Source organism: Centroberyx affinis, unplaced genomic scaffold (assembly GCF_046629955.1).
Source record: "Centroberyx affinis isolate AG114_WGS23_722 - 3 ecotype Tasmania unplaced genomic scaffold, CSIRO-AGI_Caff_v1 ptg005258l_1, whole genome shotgun sequence".
Taxonomy (NCBI): domain Eukaryota; kingdom Metazoa; phylum Chordata; class Actinopteri; order Beryciformes; family Berycidae; genus Centroberyx; species Centroberyx affinis.
Genome location: NW_027282619.1, coordinates 42014 through 58711, shown reverse-complemented (window position 1 = coordinate 58711; position 16698 = coordinate 42014). Strand labels below are relative to the sequence as shown.

At 40.4% G+C, this 16698-nt stretch overlaps 1 protein-coding gene across 1 annotated transcript; it reads left to right on the top strand.

Annotated features, from left to right (window-relative positions):
• The first annotated feature begins 893 nt into the window (after positions 1 to 893).
• LOC139667033 (NLR family CARD domain-containing protein 3-like) lies at positions 894 to 14849 on the top strand. The gene is made up of 12 exons (XM_071546415.1): positions 894 to 1190; positions 3373 to 3475; positions 3588 to 3701; positions 4265 to 4378; positions 4631 to 4709; positions 4880 to 5108; positions 5522 to 7322; positions 7439 to 7612; positions 8411 to 8584; positions 8934 to 9107; positions 9327 to 9373; positions 12407 to 14849. Exons 2-12 carry the CDS (start codon positions 3387 to 3389, stop codon positions 12967 to 12969), a joined length of 3558 nt encoding a protein of 1185 aa, XP_071402516.1. The 5' UTR covers positions 894 to 1190; positions 3373 to 3386; the 3' UTR covers positions 12970 to 14849.
• The last annotated feature ends 1849 nt before the right edge of the window (positions 14850 to 16698 follow it).

Sequence of the window (16698 nt, the reverse complement as noted above, 5' to 3'; positions counted from 1 at the left end):
GAAAAGAAAATTAAAGAAAAACATATGGGTTCACTCACAATGTGCTAATCTAAAAGTGGGAGTATTTGTTGTGTTCTTTTGTCTTTCTATTTTACTTGATTTGTTTCTTTTAATGCAATGCGTTTTGTTTGTAAAAGATAAAAAGAGATAAAAAGATAAAATTCATATAAAAGAATTTTATCTTTTTATCTGTCTTTTATCTGCCTTCTATCTGCCGTCTTTTATCTGCCTTCTATTAATGTAAAGCACTTTGAGCTGCATGTTGTGTATGAAAGGTGCTATACAAATAAAGGTTATTATTATTATTATTATTATTATTATTATTATTATTATTATTATTATCAGCCTATCGCATACTAATACAGGATATTCTATGCGAAATCATGGAGAGTAAAGAGGGTCTCTGAATTGCTGTTAAGTTCATTTGGGTTCCAGCATATGAGAGTGAAGGGAAACGAAATGGTAGATTCCCTCGCTGAAGAAGAGCGTTAAAGAGGGAGGAGATGGATGTGGAAATTAAAGTTATTAAGGCAGAGGGAAAAGCGTCTGGAAGGTGGCAATTCAGAAATGTCAGGGATACTGAGATGGAGGACAAGGGAAGACATATACGCTATACGAAATAAAGTTGGCACAGTAAGGAAACAGAAACATAATATCATGATTTATAATTGGACATAACAGGTTAAATAAAATGTTACGTATTGTAAGGAGATATCCAACAGGTTTAGTGAGTTTTGTCCAGAGGAGTCAGTGGAGCCTAAATGTTTTACTCAGATGTAGAATGGACCATAGAGGAAGAGATCTAATGTTACCAGAGCTGAGACATGCTGGAGCGCAGGAAATAACTTCAATTTCAACTTTCTCTTTCAGGTAAAACCAGACGTAGACGGACGTCCTTAAGTAGCTGTCTTTTCAACCACCTGAAAAGACAACTTTTCAACGAACTTAAAAAGACGACTTTTCAACGACCTGAAAAATATGTCTTTTCACCTTTCACTTTCAACCAAAACCAAACGTATAGGCTATTAGACGACTGGCATAGTTGTCTTTTCAACGTCTTTTCAACTACATTCTGCTGGGTGGGCACTGTAGCCGTTATTTTTCTACGGAAGTGTTGATGTCTTATGACGAACTGACGAAGGAGAGAAAGCAGCGTCTGTGTTTCCTCTACAGATGAAGCTAGAGTAAAGGTAAAGACCACAGTGTTGTTGGTGGGAAGTGTGTGTGTGTGTGTGTGTGTGTGTGTGTGTGTGTGTGTGTGTGTGTGGGGGGGGGGGGGGTGTATGTGATATGTCAGTCTTTACACTGCATTCGTGCATATTCGTCGAGCAGATTTTTAGTTCTCCGATGAAAAAGTGTCACGTTGCTGTTTACAAATACCGTTAGTTTGGAAAAAATGGTAGAATTTTAAGTATTGTTTACTGGTCTGTGCATCGCAAAATGACAGACATGACGTGATGCGCACATTAGGCGCAGCGTTAGAGATCGATTCAGATCAACTTCTAGGATATATTGGCCTACCTTTTTACTGTAACCTCAACCTATTTCATTGGTGAAAAATGCAATAAGTCAAAGAACTCTATGAACCAGTAAAATAACCTTAGATTTTCATTAATTTACATTTATTCACCCCATAATTCATGCAAAATCCCCTTAAAATTAATTAAGGGAGTTATTAATGGAGGAGATCCCATTGAAACCTCCTTAAACACCCCCTTAACCTTGACTCCTTACTTTATACAAATTCAGGGAGACAGGAACTTTAATTTCCACTTAATAGCCTAACCTGTAAACCTGCACAAAAGGCATGAAAAATCCCTTAATTACTAGAGTCTCTGTGAATCAACCCATGAATAAATCCCTTAAAAACCTATGATACTAACTTTACTTTTTTAAAGCTATGTTATGTGTTGGAACCATTTTAGTTTTCTTAGGAGTAATGTTAATACTATATATATTATGGAGATTTGTTTTCTGCTATTTTGGATTGTTTACATATATTTATGTTACATGTGTATGCTTCAGTCTAGAGTATTCAGGTACCCCACCTTGCTTTAGTCCCGAGAATTACATGTGGATGGGAGGGAGGGGCTGTGTTCATTCAGGTGTGTCAGGTTGTATAGACAGGAAGTAGGAAATGGTTGGGGGAAAAAATGTTTGGTGAGGGACTGGGAATGGCATACATTTTAGCTGTGTTTCATTAGTCATTAGCCTTCACTTCCCCTTGGCACTTGGTAATACTTACATAACACAAGTGGCCACTTGCAGAGCAGGGGGACAGGGTCTGAGGGGGAGCAGAATATTTTTCTATATTAGATAGAGACAGTGTGATGCAGTAAATGACCACGGGCCGGATTCAAACCCGGGTCGCTGCGGGAAAGACTGAGCCTTACCATGGTACACGCTTTACTCGGTGAGCCACCGGGGCACCCCAAGAGCAGAATTTTTTAAATGGAATGCACTTGCACTTAAGCAGGCCTAATAATTAATAATAAGAATAAATAATAAAAATTACATAGAACAATGAGTAATGAAATATTGCAGATGAGTTCATTTCATAAATATGTCTAAATCCTCTAAATATTGTTTGTTTACTTGCATTTATATTTATCACCTGTTCACTGGAATTGACAGATGATCACAATGCATCTTGGGAAATATGCGCTTGTGAAGTCTACGTCGTTGTTGACTGAGGGGAAGTGTCGAGGGGAAGTCAATGAGGGCCGGTTGAAACGACTGATGAAATGCGACTGATGAAATGCGACTGATGAAATGTTTCTTTGAACCACATTAGTTACTGAATCTGGGTTTATCTCTTTGATTCTTTTTATGTTTTTTCCTGAAAATTACAATGCTAGAAAAGCTGATTTACATTTTTTTAACTGCCCTTCTTATTTTTTGGAAGTATTCAATAAATACTATTTTTGTCAACAAAACTTGGATTCATTGGATTCTTTTTGGATGTACATATCAAAGTTCTACCTAATCACACCAATGATGGAAAACAAAATGGAATGAAAAACAAAAAAGCCAATACATTATGTTTAATGGATAATTAATGTTCATGTAATGGAGAAATTAAGGACATTTCAGGGATAAAATTAAGGGGTTTGGTTTCGTAGTGACTAGTCTGAAAGCTTGGATAAGCTTGACTGAAGTGTATTTCTTCCACTGTTGATACACCAAGTGAGCCAAACACTCAGTCCATGTCTCAATTGTCCCAGAGGCTTAAAAATCCTTTCTAGATGAAGCTGGTCAGTGTATTTGAAGTAAAGGTGTGGGTGGGGCTGACAGGAAGAATCAGCCCTTGAAATAATATATCCTGTGATGGAAACATGTTGTCATGAATCAGCCCAGTGTGTTTGTGTAAAGGTGTTCGCTCTACTATGAGTCTGTCTGAGGAGAGAGAGGAGGGGCTCCCTCCCTCTAAAACCACTCTGTCTGGGGAACATGACAGCCGGACCAAAGCTAAGAGGTAAGATGAGGATCTCTAACTGTCCATGACTGTTCTCCATCTCAGAGCTCAGCAGTGAAATCATTACAGCATCATTATTCAGAGTAAAAGCTCTGTCTCTGTTGTGTTGAAGCCCAGTCCAGCAGGAGAGACCAGACTCCCCTGAACCCAGCTGTGTGTCCATGAAGAGTGACTGGTCTATGGATCGACCTATAGAATTTAAAGATAAAGATCCATCTGAAAATAAGTAAGTCATAATCATGTTAGCATTACTAAGAAAATAAACTTGTCTTCTTCATAAGGATACTGTTAGAGCCATTTCTTTTCTTTACCTTTTTTTATTTGAATAGTGTAGAGGAATAGCATCACCTGGTGGCCAAGTCCCTGTTTTTCACCAGACAAACAGGAAATATAGGAAGTGAGCAATCACAGGGTTTTACCAGTAACTTGATCCAGGTGGAAGATGCCGAAGAGCGGTCTACGCTCTTCGGCATCTTCCACCATGCAACCTTTATTTTATTCTTTTGGTTAGTTTTTGTGTTATTTGATTTACTCATTATCATATCATTATTTAAACTTTGTGGAAAGCCTTTATTCTTTGTTACTTCACAACTTCACCTGCTACTCCATTCATTCATCACCATCATCATCATTTCGAATTAATCAAGAATCAAGAATAAACAAACTGCGAGTAAATTAAATAAGTGCGTTGAGAACATGTTGGCGTCTTTAAACGAGCGGCATGTGGAAATTTTAGAATCGGCCGCTACAGACACAGATACCTTCACTGTGTTCATATGTTTCTGTCAGGATCCAGCAGGACAGATCGGACTCTCCTGCACCCAGCTGTGTGTCCATGAAGAGTGACTGGTCTATGGAGCCACCTATTGCCTTCAAACATGGACAACACTCTACTGAGAAAAGGTAATTATTTAAAACTGATGGTAAAACAGATGGGTTTGCTGTTGTCAGATCCACAGTCATCAGATAAAGAATTGTTCCAGTCCTTCATACTCTGTTGTCCTCTTTCAAAACATCACATCCAATAATCAGAGCAGCATTTACAGTGAGTGAGGAGTGAGGAGTTCATCATGACAGAACACAACACCTTCAATGACCTGTGTATGTGTGTATGTGTGTGACATTATATGACCTAATACATAATGTTTTCTCTAGAGTCCACCAGGAGAGGTCAGAGGTTTCCAGTGGTCAGTCTACCCAGGAGCAGCAAACAGACCTGGACTCCATATTTATGGTGTGTAAAAGTACAACACCTTTTACTTCAGCTACAACCACAAAACAACCATTCTGACCATAATAGTCTCCATGCTACACTCTTTAGATCAGTGGGCTTTCAGACTCTGCAAGATGGTTTTGTGTCCAGATTTTTGTAGGAAGTTTAATTTGTATATTATTCTGTTCCAGCTGCTTCAGGAGAACATCGTCACCTTTGTGAAGAACGAGCTGAAATGGTTCCAGAGGGTTCTGAGTCCGGATTACCCAGAATGCTTAGCGAGTCAGAGGGAGGATGAGGAGGTGGTGGACGGTGAGGAGGAAGAGCAGAGGAGGAGCAGCAGAGAGGCTTTTCTGCAGATCACACTGCAGTTCCTAAGGAGAATGAAGCAGGAGGAGCTGGCTGACTCTCTGCAGAGCAGTAAGAGGCTTTTAACAGGTTTAACATGATGGAGAGGGGAGATGGAGGGAAATGGAAATGTTTGTATTTCTAACCTCTGCTGTAAATACTGACATTTCTAAAACTACATCTCTTCAATTCCAGATTGGATGGTAATTGAGCACAACCCATATGGATAACCTGGTTAAATTATTGATTTGTTGATGTGGGTGTAAAATGCACAGTGATTTACATTTTTTTTTTTTTAAACACACCAAAAGTTGCTTTTCACATTTAGCTGCACACACAGTCAGGACCAGTTTTCCACCCATCAGTAATGAGCTAAATAGATGCCATGGAGTTGTGAAATTAACATATTTACCAAAAAATATTAATGTGTATCACATTTAATAAAACATCCATTTATTGATGTTATTTGTTGTTTGTTCATTCAGAAACTCTTGCTGCAGTGTGCCAACGTGAATTCAAATCCAGTCAGAAGGAGAAGTTTCAGTGTGTGTTTGAGGGGATTGCTAAAGCAGGAAACCCAACACTTCTGAATCAGATCTACACAGAGCTTTACATCACAGAGGCAGGGAGTGGAGAGGTCAATGATGAACATGAGGTCAGACAGATTGAAACAGCATCCAGGAAACATGCGAGACCAGAAACAACAATCAAATGTGAAGACATCTTTAAACCCTTACCTGGAAGAGATAAACCAACCAGAACATTGATGACAAAGGGAGTGGCTGGCATTGGGAAAACAGTCTTAACACAGAAGTTCACTCTGGACTGGGCTGAAGACAAAGCCAACCAGGATATACAGTTCACATTTCCATTCACTTTCCGAGAGCTGAATCTGCTGAAAGGGAAAAAGTACAGCTTGGTGAAACTTCTTCATCACTTCTTTATTGAGACCAAAGAAGCAGGAATCTGCAGGTTTGACAAGCTCCAGGTTGTGTTCATCTTTGACGGTCTGGATGAGTGTCGACTTCCTCTAGACTTCCAGAACAACGAGATCCTGACTGATATTGCAGAGTCAACCTCAGTGGATGTGCTGCTGACAAACCTCATCAAGGGGAAACTGCTTCCCTCTGCTCGCCTCTGGATAACCACACGACCTGCAGCAGCCAATCAGATCCCTCCTGAGTGTGTTGACATGGTGACAGAGGTGAGAGGCTTCAGTGACCCACAGAAGGAGGAGTACTTCAGGAAGAGATTCAGAAATAAGCAGGCCAGAAGAATCATCTCCCACATCAAGACTTCACGAAGCCTCCACATCATGTGCCACATCCCAGTCTTCTGTTGGATCACTGCTACAATTCTGGACCATGTGTTGGAAACCAGTGACACAGCAGAGCTGCCCAAGACCCTGACTGAGATGTACATCCACTTCCTGGTGGTTCAGTCCATCCAGGGGAATGTCAAGTATCATGGGAGAGCTGAGACAGATCCACTCTGGACTACAGACACCAGGAAGATAATAAAATCTCTGGGAAAACTTGCTTTTGAGCAGCTGGAGAAAGGCAACCTGATCTTCTATGAAGCCGACCTGACAGAGTGTGGCATTGATATCAGAGCAGCCTCAGTGTACTCAGGAGTGTTCACACAGATATTTAAAGAGGAGTGTGGGCTGTACCAGGACAAGGTGTTCTGCTTTGTCCATCTGAGCATTCAGGAGTTTCTGGCTGCTGTTTATGTCTCTCTGTCATTCATCAACACTGGTGTCAATCTACTGTCAGAACCACAATCAACATCCAGGTGGATCAATATATTAAGAAATAAAGCTAAACTGAAATACCTTTGCCAGAGTGCTGTGGACAAGGCCTTACAGAGTCCAAATGGACATCTGGACTTGTTCCTCCGCTTCCTCCTGGGCCTTTCACTGAAAACCAATCAGACTCTCCTACAAGGCCTGCTGACACAGACAGGAAGCAGCTCACAGACCAATCAGAAAACAGTCCAGTACATCAAGCAGAAGATCAGGGAGAGTCCCTCTCCAGAGAGAAGCATCAATCTGTTCCACTGTCTGAATGAGCTGAATGACCATTCTCTAGTGGATGAGATCCAACAGCACCTGAGATCAGGAAGTCTCTCCACAGACAAACTCTTCCGTGCTCAGTGGTCGGCTCTGGTCTTCATCTTACTGTCATCAGAAAAAGAGCTGGACGTGTTTGACCTGAAGAAATACTCTGCTTCAGAGGAGGCTCTTCTGATGCTGCTGCCAGTGGTCAAAGTCTCCAAAAAATCTTTGTAGGTCCATACATAACTGGATATATTAAATGCATGACTTGATCTTTTCACCTGAGGAGAAAAAAAATATATATTTTCAAAGTTCTTGTTTGTCTTCATCACTAACTCTTCTTCAGGCTGAGTGGCTGTAAGCTGTCAGAGAGAAGCTGTGAAGCTCTGGCCTCAGTTCTCAGCTCCCAGTCCTCTAGTCTGAGAGAGCTGGACCTGAGTAACAACGACCTGCAGGATTCAGGAGTGAAGCTGCTCTCTGCTGGACTGGGGTGTCCACACTGTAGACTGGAAACTCTCAAGTAAGATCCATTTACATTTTTTTTATTTATTTTCTATTGATTTGACAAATTTCTCCAAACCAAGGTCCATGCTCTCAAAATAGTGTCTGTCAAGTTAGTATTCCTGAATCTGTAATGGATGACTCTGCAAGTTATATATAAGGACTTCACAGCCTTTACACATTTGTATTTTCAATAAAAGAAAATCTTGGAATTTTCCAGAATGTGTTTTAATTTGATCCAGCTTCACATACACAACCATTAAACTGGATAATTCAGAGAAGGTCATCCATGCTTCATGTCATTTAGATTACTGCACCTCTCTTTATTCCTGTCTCTATCATAATTTACTGTCAAATCTCCAGCTTGTTCAGAATTTAGAAATTGGATTTTAACTAGTGCTAAGAAGGGAGCAAATATCCCCAAGTTTAATGCGTCTCCACTGGTTACCAGTTAGATATCAAATTCATATTAAGACTTCAATAAGCATATTTAAAGCATGGCTAGTTTTTGGCCCAAGTTACACTGTAGAGCTCTTAGTTCCCTATGAGCTAGAGAGCAAGCTGAGATCTTCAGGCCCTTCTGACTCAGTCTAGACTCTACACTAAAGGTGATTTCACTTTTGCCATCAGGGTCCCTATTCTGCCTTCATGAGGGGGTTATTGTTTAAAAACACTTATTTTGAAAGAATTTTTTTTTTTTTTCAGATCACCTTACATACATACATTTTTAGCATGGGTGACTCCAGTGGGAATCAAACCAATCGTGCCATTAACATATAAGAGAATAACATTTCCATTTCTTTTCATGTCCATTGAGGCTGAGTGTGTGTCAGCTGTCAGAGAGAAGCTGTGAAGCTCTGGCCTCAGTTCTCAGCTCCCAGTCCTCTAGTCTGAGAGAGCTGGACCTGAGTAACAATGACCTGCAGGATTCAGGAGTGAAGCTGCTCTCTGCTGGACTGGGGAGTCCACACTGTAGACTGGAAACTCTCAGGTCAGGATTCCTCAACCTGTCCAACACATGACCAGTTAAATCCTGCTTTACATACAGGTTTATGTCAGTCAAACACTGAACCTGTGTAGGATTTTTCTACCAGTTCTCAAACCAGTTGTGATACCAACATTTAGCATTACTTCCTAGGCCCTGTGAACTGCTTTCGCTGATTCGATTTTTATTATTATACACTATTTCCTAGTGTGTACTAATGAGAAAATCTAATATGTAGCTATAGCATACCTCATTGTGTGTGTATGTGTGCGTGTGTGTGTGTGTGTGTGCGTGTGTGTGTGTGTGTGTGTGTGTGTGTGTGTGTGTGTGTGTGTGTGTGTGTGTGTGTGTGCAGGCTGTCAGGCTGTCTGCTCACAGAGGAAGGCTGTGCTTCTCTGGTCTCAGCTCTGAGCTCCAACCCCTCCCATCTGAGAGAGCTGGACCTGAGCTACAATCATCCAGGAGCCTCAGGAGTGAAGCTGCTCTCTGCTGGACTGGAGGATCCACACTGGAGACTGGACTCTCTCAGGTATGGAGAGGCTTGCTGCCAGGCAGAGGCAGTGTCTAATAGAGGGGTTAGAGTTGGCAGCCATTTTCTCAGTCAGGCTGAGAAGCTGAAGAATATTGTTTAATGTTTAATGTTAGATATGAGTGATGTCATCTGGAAAATCATTCATAGGGAAGGTTATTTACTGCCCATGTGTCCATCATCAAAGATAATCTGCTGGTCTGACTTTTTCCCCCCCAGTGTGGACCATGGTGGAGTGCAGATGTTGAAACCAGGTGTGAGGAAGTGTAAGTGTGTATTTAGTTTTATTCATGAAAACAAAGCAGCACACATTCAAATATTTCAATGGTGTAGTTGCAGGTTCTTCTGTATGTTCTAAGCTGCTTTTAACTGTTGAACCCCCCCAAAAAACATATAGTTGATGCCTGACTACAAAGACATTCATACTCCATAATTAATACATACTTAATTTTACTATCTATTTAATTATGCAAGAATAAAATCCAATCCCAGTTCCAATGATGAACCAGGGTTACTTGCGTAACCCTGGTTCTCTCAGTAGCATGAGTGAGATGTCTCTATGGGATCCATGCCATGGGATACGCCCCTATGCGTATCTTCAGAAGCATTTATTCCACTACACCAGCCCTAAGTGGCTGGCAGTCATGACATGTGCGTCAGGACCCTCCTCCTATATATAGGGCTGACGCTGCGCCACTCGTCATTCAAGCATTCAAGAAGGGCGGTCCATTCGTTTTGATGTCTCACTATGGGATATGGAGACTCCCATATTGCCAGACAAGCTTATCTCGAAGACTGACCACCAACACCCAGATGTTGGATCAACCCAACTGCTCCGCTTCAGAGCCAACACTCAGAATGGCATGAGCAATAGTTGGGGCAGTGTAATCCAACTCATAAAACCTCGCAAACGTGAGAGGCGAGGACCGGCTAGCTGCAGTGCATATCTCCTGAATAGAGACCCTTCTAAACAGGGCCCAGGAGGTAGCCAAACCCCTGGTAGAATGTGCGCGTAAACCAGCTGGGACCTGAAGACCCATGCTTGAACAGGCCAGTGCAATAGCTCCCACAATCCAGTGAGAACGCCTCTGCTTTGTGACAGGCTTACCCTTGCAAGGCGCAACCCAAGACACAAACAAGGTCCCCTTTCCTGAAACCACCAGTTCAATCCAAGTACGCGCATAAAGTGCGCACCGGACACAACAAGTGTAGCCACTGTTACTCCAGAGAGCCGAACAGCGGAGGTTGGAAAGCAACAAGCTCGACGAGCATGAGTTAATTACCTTAGGGACAAAAGCAGGGTTAGGCTGTAAGGTCACCCAAAGTCCCAGGGGCAAAAAGCATACATGCAGGATGCACCAACAACACTTTAATAGTGGAGAAGGCTCTCCGCTTATCAATTAAATCCCGAAGGAAGGATAAAATCACAACCACTGAACACTGGAAAGGAATTTCTACCATTCCTCAAACACCTTCCACTTACAATCATACAAAGACCTAGTGGAGGACGCCCTAGCGTTCTGAATGGTATTTATAACACTCTGGGGAAGCCCTGCTTATAGATTCTATAACAGAATCTATAAAGTCTATATCTAATTTAGTTCAGTCAGGAACACTTTAGTCACAGATGAAACCATTAATTGCAACTAATGGTAATACAGTTATATTTGGCGGATATGGCCCTGCTCGAGCAGCTCCCTACTTACCTGGCAAGCATGCTGAAGGTATAGCAGGGGCGCCATGCAAATCCCCCCATGGGAGTGGACAGAGCAGAGCCAGAGCAGCAACACTCAGTAGTGTTGACATTTAAGAGCCACTGTGGCTCGATTGCATAGAACAGGTGGAGGCTGGGGAGGTGGAGGTAAAGCTTTACCAAGCAGCAGAGTGTGCAGCAGTTGTGAAGCAGGAATCAGTGTAGGAGGAGTCCATTTAAATAGACCGCCTTGTTATGAGAATGGATTATGACTGGTGTGTGTGGTGATCAGCTGGTAGATGACTAGCACGCGTGACGTCCGTGCCCTGCCTGAACTAACACGATACTTAATTTTTTGTATAAATCGCTCTTACAAATGGAAAGTTAATTTGCACAGCAGTATGTGACGTCCATTAATTCAAATCCTATTGTGAATGAAGAGGATGGCTGACACAATGTGTCATCATGAAAGTGTTAAATTTTTTTACAAAATAGTAATAACAATAATAATAATACTAGTAACAACAATAATAATAACTTTATTTATATAATAATAATAATAATAACAACAATAATAATACTAATATTAATAATAATAATAATAATATATAACTCTTTTCTAAACAAAATTAAGAAGTGCTTTACATAAAAATAAGAGACACGAAGAATAACAATTAGAATTAAACTCAACAAGGGATAAGGGCAAAGTATATTGAATAAAAGAGGCAAATAATTAAAATCAACAAAACAATAAAAACAAAGATTAAACATATAAAAGGGTGTAGATAAAAGAATAAATCAATAAAACTATGAGAAGGCCTTCATATAAAAGTGAGTAAAAAAGTAATAAAAGTAATTGTCAAACTGTATAAATCAACATATAATAAGCACAAAAGATCTATTATATAAAAAGCACAGATCCTGTACAGACCCCTGGCACGTGTGTTCAATTCAGTGCACTGAAGCATTATGACACGGTTATCGGTTCAATAATTCCACTAACGTCACTTAAATGCCACAAGTAATAACGTTACCTATCGTTAAAGTTTATAGGGCAACGGAAGATGTGGATGTATGTAAATTAACGGCAGAGAGTGGGGCTCAGTGTGTGTGGGAGCAATGCTCGGCTAGCGCAAGCAATTAAATTACCTATTCCACGTTTATCGGTTAAATTACCTATTCCACGTTTATTGGTTAAATTACCTATTCCACGTTTATCGGTTAAATTACCTATTCCACCAACATCACATACCACAGGTAATAACATTTGCTACCATTAAGGTTTGCAAGGACAGCGATGTGGATGTCTGTAAATTGATGCCAAAGAGTATGGCTCTGTGTGGGTTCCAATATGGCATTAGAGTATGGGACTCAATGTGCCATTTAGCCCATAGGCGAGAGGCCATCTCTTAGTCAAAGACGTCCTCTACAGGTCATCTCACGACGCGACATCTCACTAAGCATTACCTGACTGACTGACTGACTGACTGACTGACTGACTGACTGACTGACTGACTGAATGCCTGACCTGAATTTGCCTTATGATGCCCTCGGCTGCACCGTGGGAAAAAGCTGCTGCTGTATTGTGTCTTGTTCTCTCCACCAGATGCCTGTGAACTCACACTGGACCCAAACACAACACACAGAAACCTCTTCCTGTCTGAAGACAACAGAAAGGTGACAGAGGTGGAAGAGGAGCAGCAGCCATATCCTGATCACCCAGAGAGATTTGACTACTGGGAACAGCTGCTGTGTAGAAAAGGTCTGACTGGTCGCAGTTACTGGGAGGTCGAGAGGATAGGAGAGGTTTATATAGGAGTGACTTACAGAGGAATCAGAAGGAAAGGAGACGGTGAAGACTGCAGGCTTGGAGGGAATGAAAAGTCCTGGAGTCTGTCCTCCTCTGATTATATTTACTCTGTCTGTCACAATGACAGAAGAACAGACATACGCCCCCGCTTCCCCTCCTCTGTCTCTAACAGAGTAGCAGTGTATCTGGACTGGCCTGCTGGCTCTCTGTCCTTCTACAGAGTTTCCTCTGACACACTGACCCACATCCACACCTTCCACTCCACATTCACTGAACCACTCTATCCTGTGTTTAGGTTTGGATCTGGCTCCTCAGTGTCTCTGTGTCAGATAGAGGAGGAAGAGTCACCTCCTGTGTAGAGAAACACACTGCTGACCAAAGACAGCTGCTGAAATGATAGTTCACTCTGTACAGGATCATAAACACACACACACACACACACACACACACATACATACACTTAAGTCACTGTAAATAGAGTGTATTCTGTGTGTTGGGTAACTGAACTGGGTTTTAACATCACACATGTACAGGAACATGGACATTTTAGTTGGAAAATGAAGAAATAAATGACATACTTAACTAGAATTAAGTTATCGTTGTTCATCTGAGAATCTGTTTTTGATGATAGACAGGTTCAAATATCTTTCTTTTGGACGTTTGTTTTATTTGGTATTTAATTAATCTCTTCACGCCAAGCTAAACATCTATCTTGCTTTGCACAATTGTTTCCCAGAATAAAGTTAAAGGTCCCATAATCGTGGAAAACGGGATTTGTGATGATAAAGGAGTTGGATGGTCTATCTAAACATGGTGAAAGTATCAAAACGCACGGTCGGCAACTAAATCCACACAATCCATATTAGAAAAGCGAGCCTCTAAACGAGCCGTTTGGACTTCCATAACTTTGTGGCATCACAAAGGTTCACTCATTATCATTTTTGTAAGAAATAATAGACTAACAGTGTTTTTTTCAAAGCGGTTGCGCGGTTGTCATTGTTTATTACCGGAGAGTTTTCCCTACCTGTAGCCGCCGGGCCGCGGCGTCTCAAGTTTCACTCTTGAAACGGTTAGCCAATCAGAACAGGGGATTGAGAGTGTTTTTGGTACATGACACCACACATACAGCTTTGAATGGACTTCAAGACATAAAATAAAACACTGGAAAGTGGAGAATATAGGACCTTTAAATTAACATTGTTTGATCTTCTGTTTTTAAAGCAAGCATAGTTTTAAACATAATTTGTTGACTTTAGTAAGTAATTATGTTTCCTTGAAATAAATATTCTGATTCATGTTGACAGATCATAACTAACAACCCACAAAACATTTTTTTTTTAATTACAGGGAATTTCAGCTTCTGAAGAAAAACAATCTAAAAGTTAATTTGGTTCAACTTCCCTTTAGTTAAATTCTTGTAAAAATGGGAAAGCGCCATCTGCTGGGTGTAAAGTGTAATTTCATTGCTACTGATATCACAAAGATATTCGCTTGCTGTGGCAAGTTGTGTGTGTTGAATGGTCCTGGATAAATAAAAGTTGTATACTTGAAATTCATGTACGTTGTAGAATGAATGAATATAGGCTACTTAAGGTAAACTCTGTAGCGAGTTTTGTGTAAAATTATTCATGCATTATATTTTCATGACCTATGATGTCTTTCACTGACCAGGTGTTGTGTGTCTGTAATGTTTTATGCTAGCTAACCTCTTCATGCAACTTCTGTAGGAGAGAGAGAGAGAGAGAGAGAGAGAGAGAGAGAGAGCATTGCACTTGTATTTGTGCCTCATTGTTGCAGGTAATTGTTGTTCTGTTTCAGTTTATAAACTATAATCACATATTTACTGTGGCTAGTGGCCACAGTAAATATATGGTGATGCAGTTCTGTTTTCAGCCACTAGAGGGAGCTAAAGGATCACTTGTTCATGCTGTATCTTCTTATGAGCTTCATATATATAAAAAAAAGGATGATAGTAGTTTATTCTAATGCTGTAGCTTTTTCCGTTTGTTGATATTTTATTTTCATATTGAACAAAACATTTTATTAATTTAGTTATTTTATTGGAAAAATACAAAACACACAATACAATCCAGTTATTACATTTGCAATGTAGCCTACAAATATAGTTACTGTATAAATCACAACTGCTGTGAATGTTTGCTGAGAGAGGGAGAGAGGGAGAGAAAGAGAGAGAGAGTGAGAGAGAGAGAGAGAGAGAGAGACCATTGCACTTGTATGTTCTGCCTTATTATTGCAGATTGGCAATAAACTACATTCATCCACCAATGCTGGGACTCTGGCTGTTGACTTGGTTGACTGGATAGTCAACTCACATACACAACATAAAATATTCTCTGACTTATTATTTTTTTTATCTTTCATAATCACATAAATCAATAAAACCAAAGTCAGTGTCATGAAAGCTTTTACCTTTTCCATCAAAGCTAACTGAACCTCAGCTAACCTCTCGGCTTTGCTAGCAAACGATCAAGGAGAGAAAGTGAGCGGAGAATGTGTAAAATAAAGCCAGACAGCGATCCTCCCTGGTCTCCCAGTGAAGTCCAGCTGCTGATGAGAGCAGTGAACTGCAGTTCTGTTACTTTTACTGTTTAGATGAGACAAATTCTTCAGTTTTAATTTCTCTTCTTCAGCGCTGCTCTCTCTCTCTCTTCTGTCTCCACTCTCGGCCTCACAGTGCAGTACAGATCCTCTACAGCAGCATTACCGCCCCCTAGTGGGGAAGACGGACAACAGCAGTTTAACTCATTCAGTCTTTTGTTAAATTTTACTTCTCTACTGTAACCTAAATTAATATCTCTTTGTCTCTACTTCTGCCTCGTGTGACATGCTGTTACCATAGCAACTGATCTGGTACAGACCCAAAACAAAGTTAGTAAACAAAGTCTCTGGAGGCAGCCTGCCAACTCCCGTTCACGTCCATTATAGGAAGAAAAAAATAAATAAGTCAGTGGCGCGCACCGCCCTCTAGCGGACAGATGGGGAAAATTCATGCTGTAAACTGGAACAGGGCTCTGAGATAAAAAAATAAATAAATAATGTAAGTAAATGTGGTAGTATATAGGTGAGGTGTAGGAGATAATATTGTACTATTGTACTCTTATAAAGGGCAGTTTCAGGAAACATTTATTGTCAGAGATCAGCAGCGCCCCCTTCTGGACTGACAAGAAAGTGACTGGTATAAAACAGTAGGTCCTACGTGTGTTTACATGCACTAAGTATTCATGATGCTCATATGACCGCTGCTGATAAACTAAATATGTGATAACCTAATATATGATAATAAAATTCATACAAACATGAAACAACAGAATAGAATATTCTGTATATTACCATGGAAACTATACTTACACTGACAGTAAAAAAAAATAGTAAACTGGATTCTTATATCCAGTTTACTATTTTATTATCACGACAGTTTACTGTCATGTTTACCTGCCTTAGCTAATATTACCATAAACCGGCTAGTGAGTAGTCGTAGTAGTGGTAGAGTAGTGGTTTCTAAAAGTCAGGAGCTTTGAAGAGAGCAAACTGAGTTATTTTTTTCATATATACTGTATCTATTATAATATAAAATACATTCATTCACACACTCATACACACATACAGTACATCTTCTGTATGTATATTATCTGTCTCCACTCTGCATTACAAATCCTCTACAGCATCATTACCGCCCCCTAGTGGGAATGACAGACAATAGCAGTTTTAACACGTTCAGTCCTATAAATAAATTTTATATAAATTTAACTGGGCTACAATAATAATAAAATGGAGGACAAACACACCGCTAGTCACAATGTGTGAGATGTATCTAGGCCGACTGTATCAGACATTAATTCAACAACAACAAAAAATGTATGAACAGTTGAAGAGAGCAAACTGAGTTATTTTTCACCAGACTGCTGCAATCCTCCTCTCCTCTCCTCCTCTACTTCCTCCACTACTGAGAACTTCTGTAGGTGACACAATTTATCCAGGAGGAGCTGGATGGTATTAAGTCATAAAGCAGTGGAGAAACCAAGCAACATGATTCCCACTGCGTCTTCATGTGAAGAGTAAACCCTGTG

What these genes read in the sequence shown, in the direction of transcription:
- LOC139667033 (XM_071546415.1), top strand. Translation starts at nt 3,387, where the DNA reads ATGAGTCTGTCTGAGGAGAGAGAGGAGGGGCTCCCTCCCTCTAAAACC. An exon ending in CAACACTCTACTGAGAAAAG is followed by an intron (nt 4,379 to 4,630) that starts GTAATTATTTAA and finishes TGTTTTCTCTAG; the next exon opens with AGTCCACCAGGAGAGGTCAG. An exon ending in AAAGTCTCCAAAAAATCTTT is followed by an intron (nt 7,323 to 7,438) that starts GTAGGTCCATAC and finishes ACTCTTCTTCAG; the next exon opens with GCTGAGTGGCTGTAAGCTGT.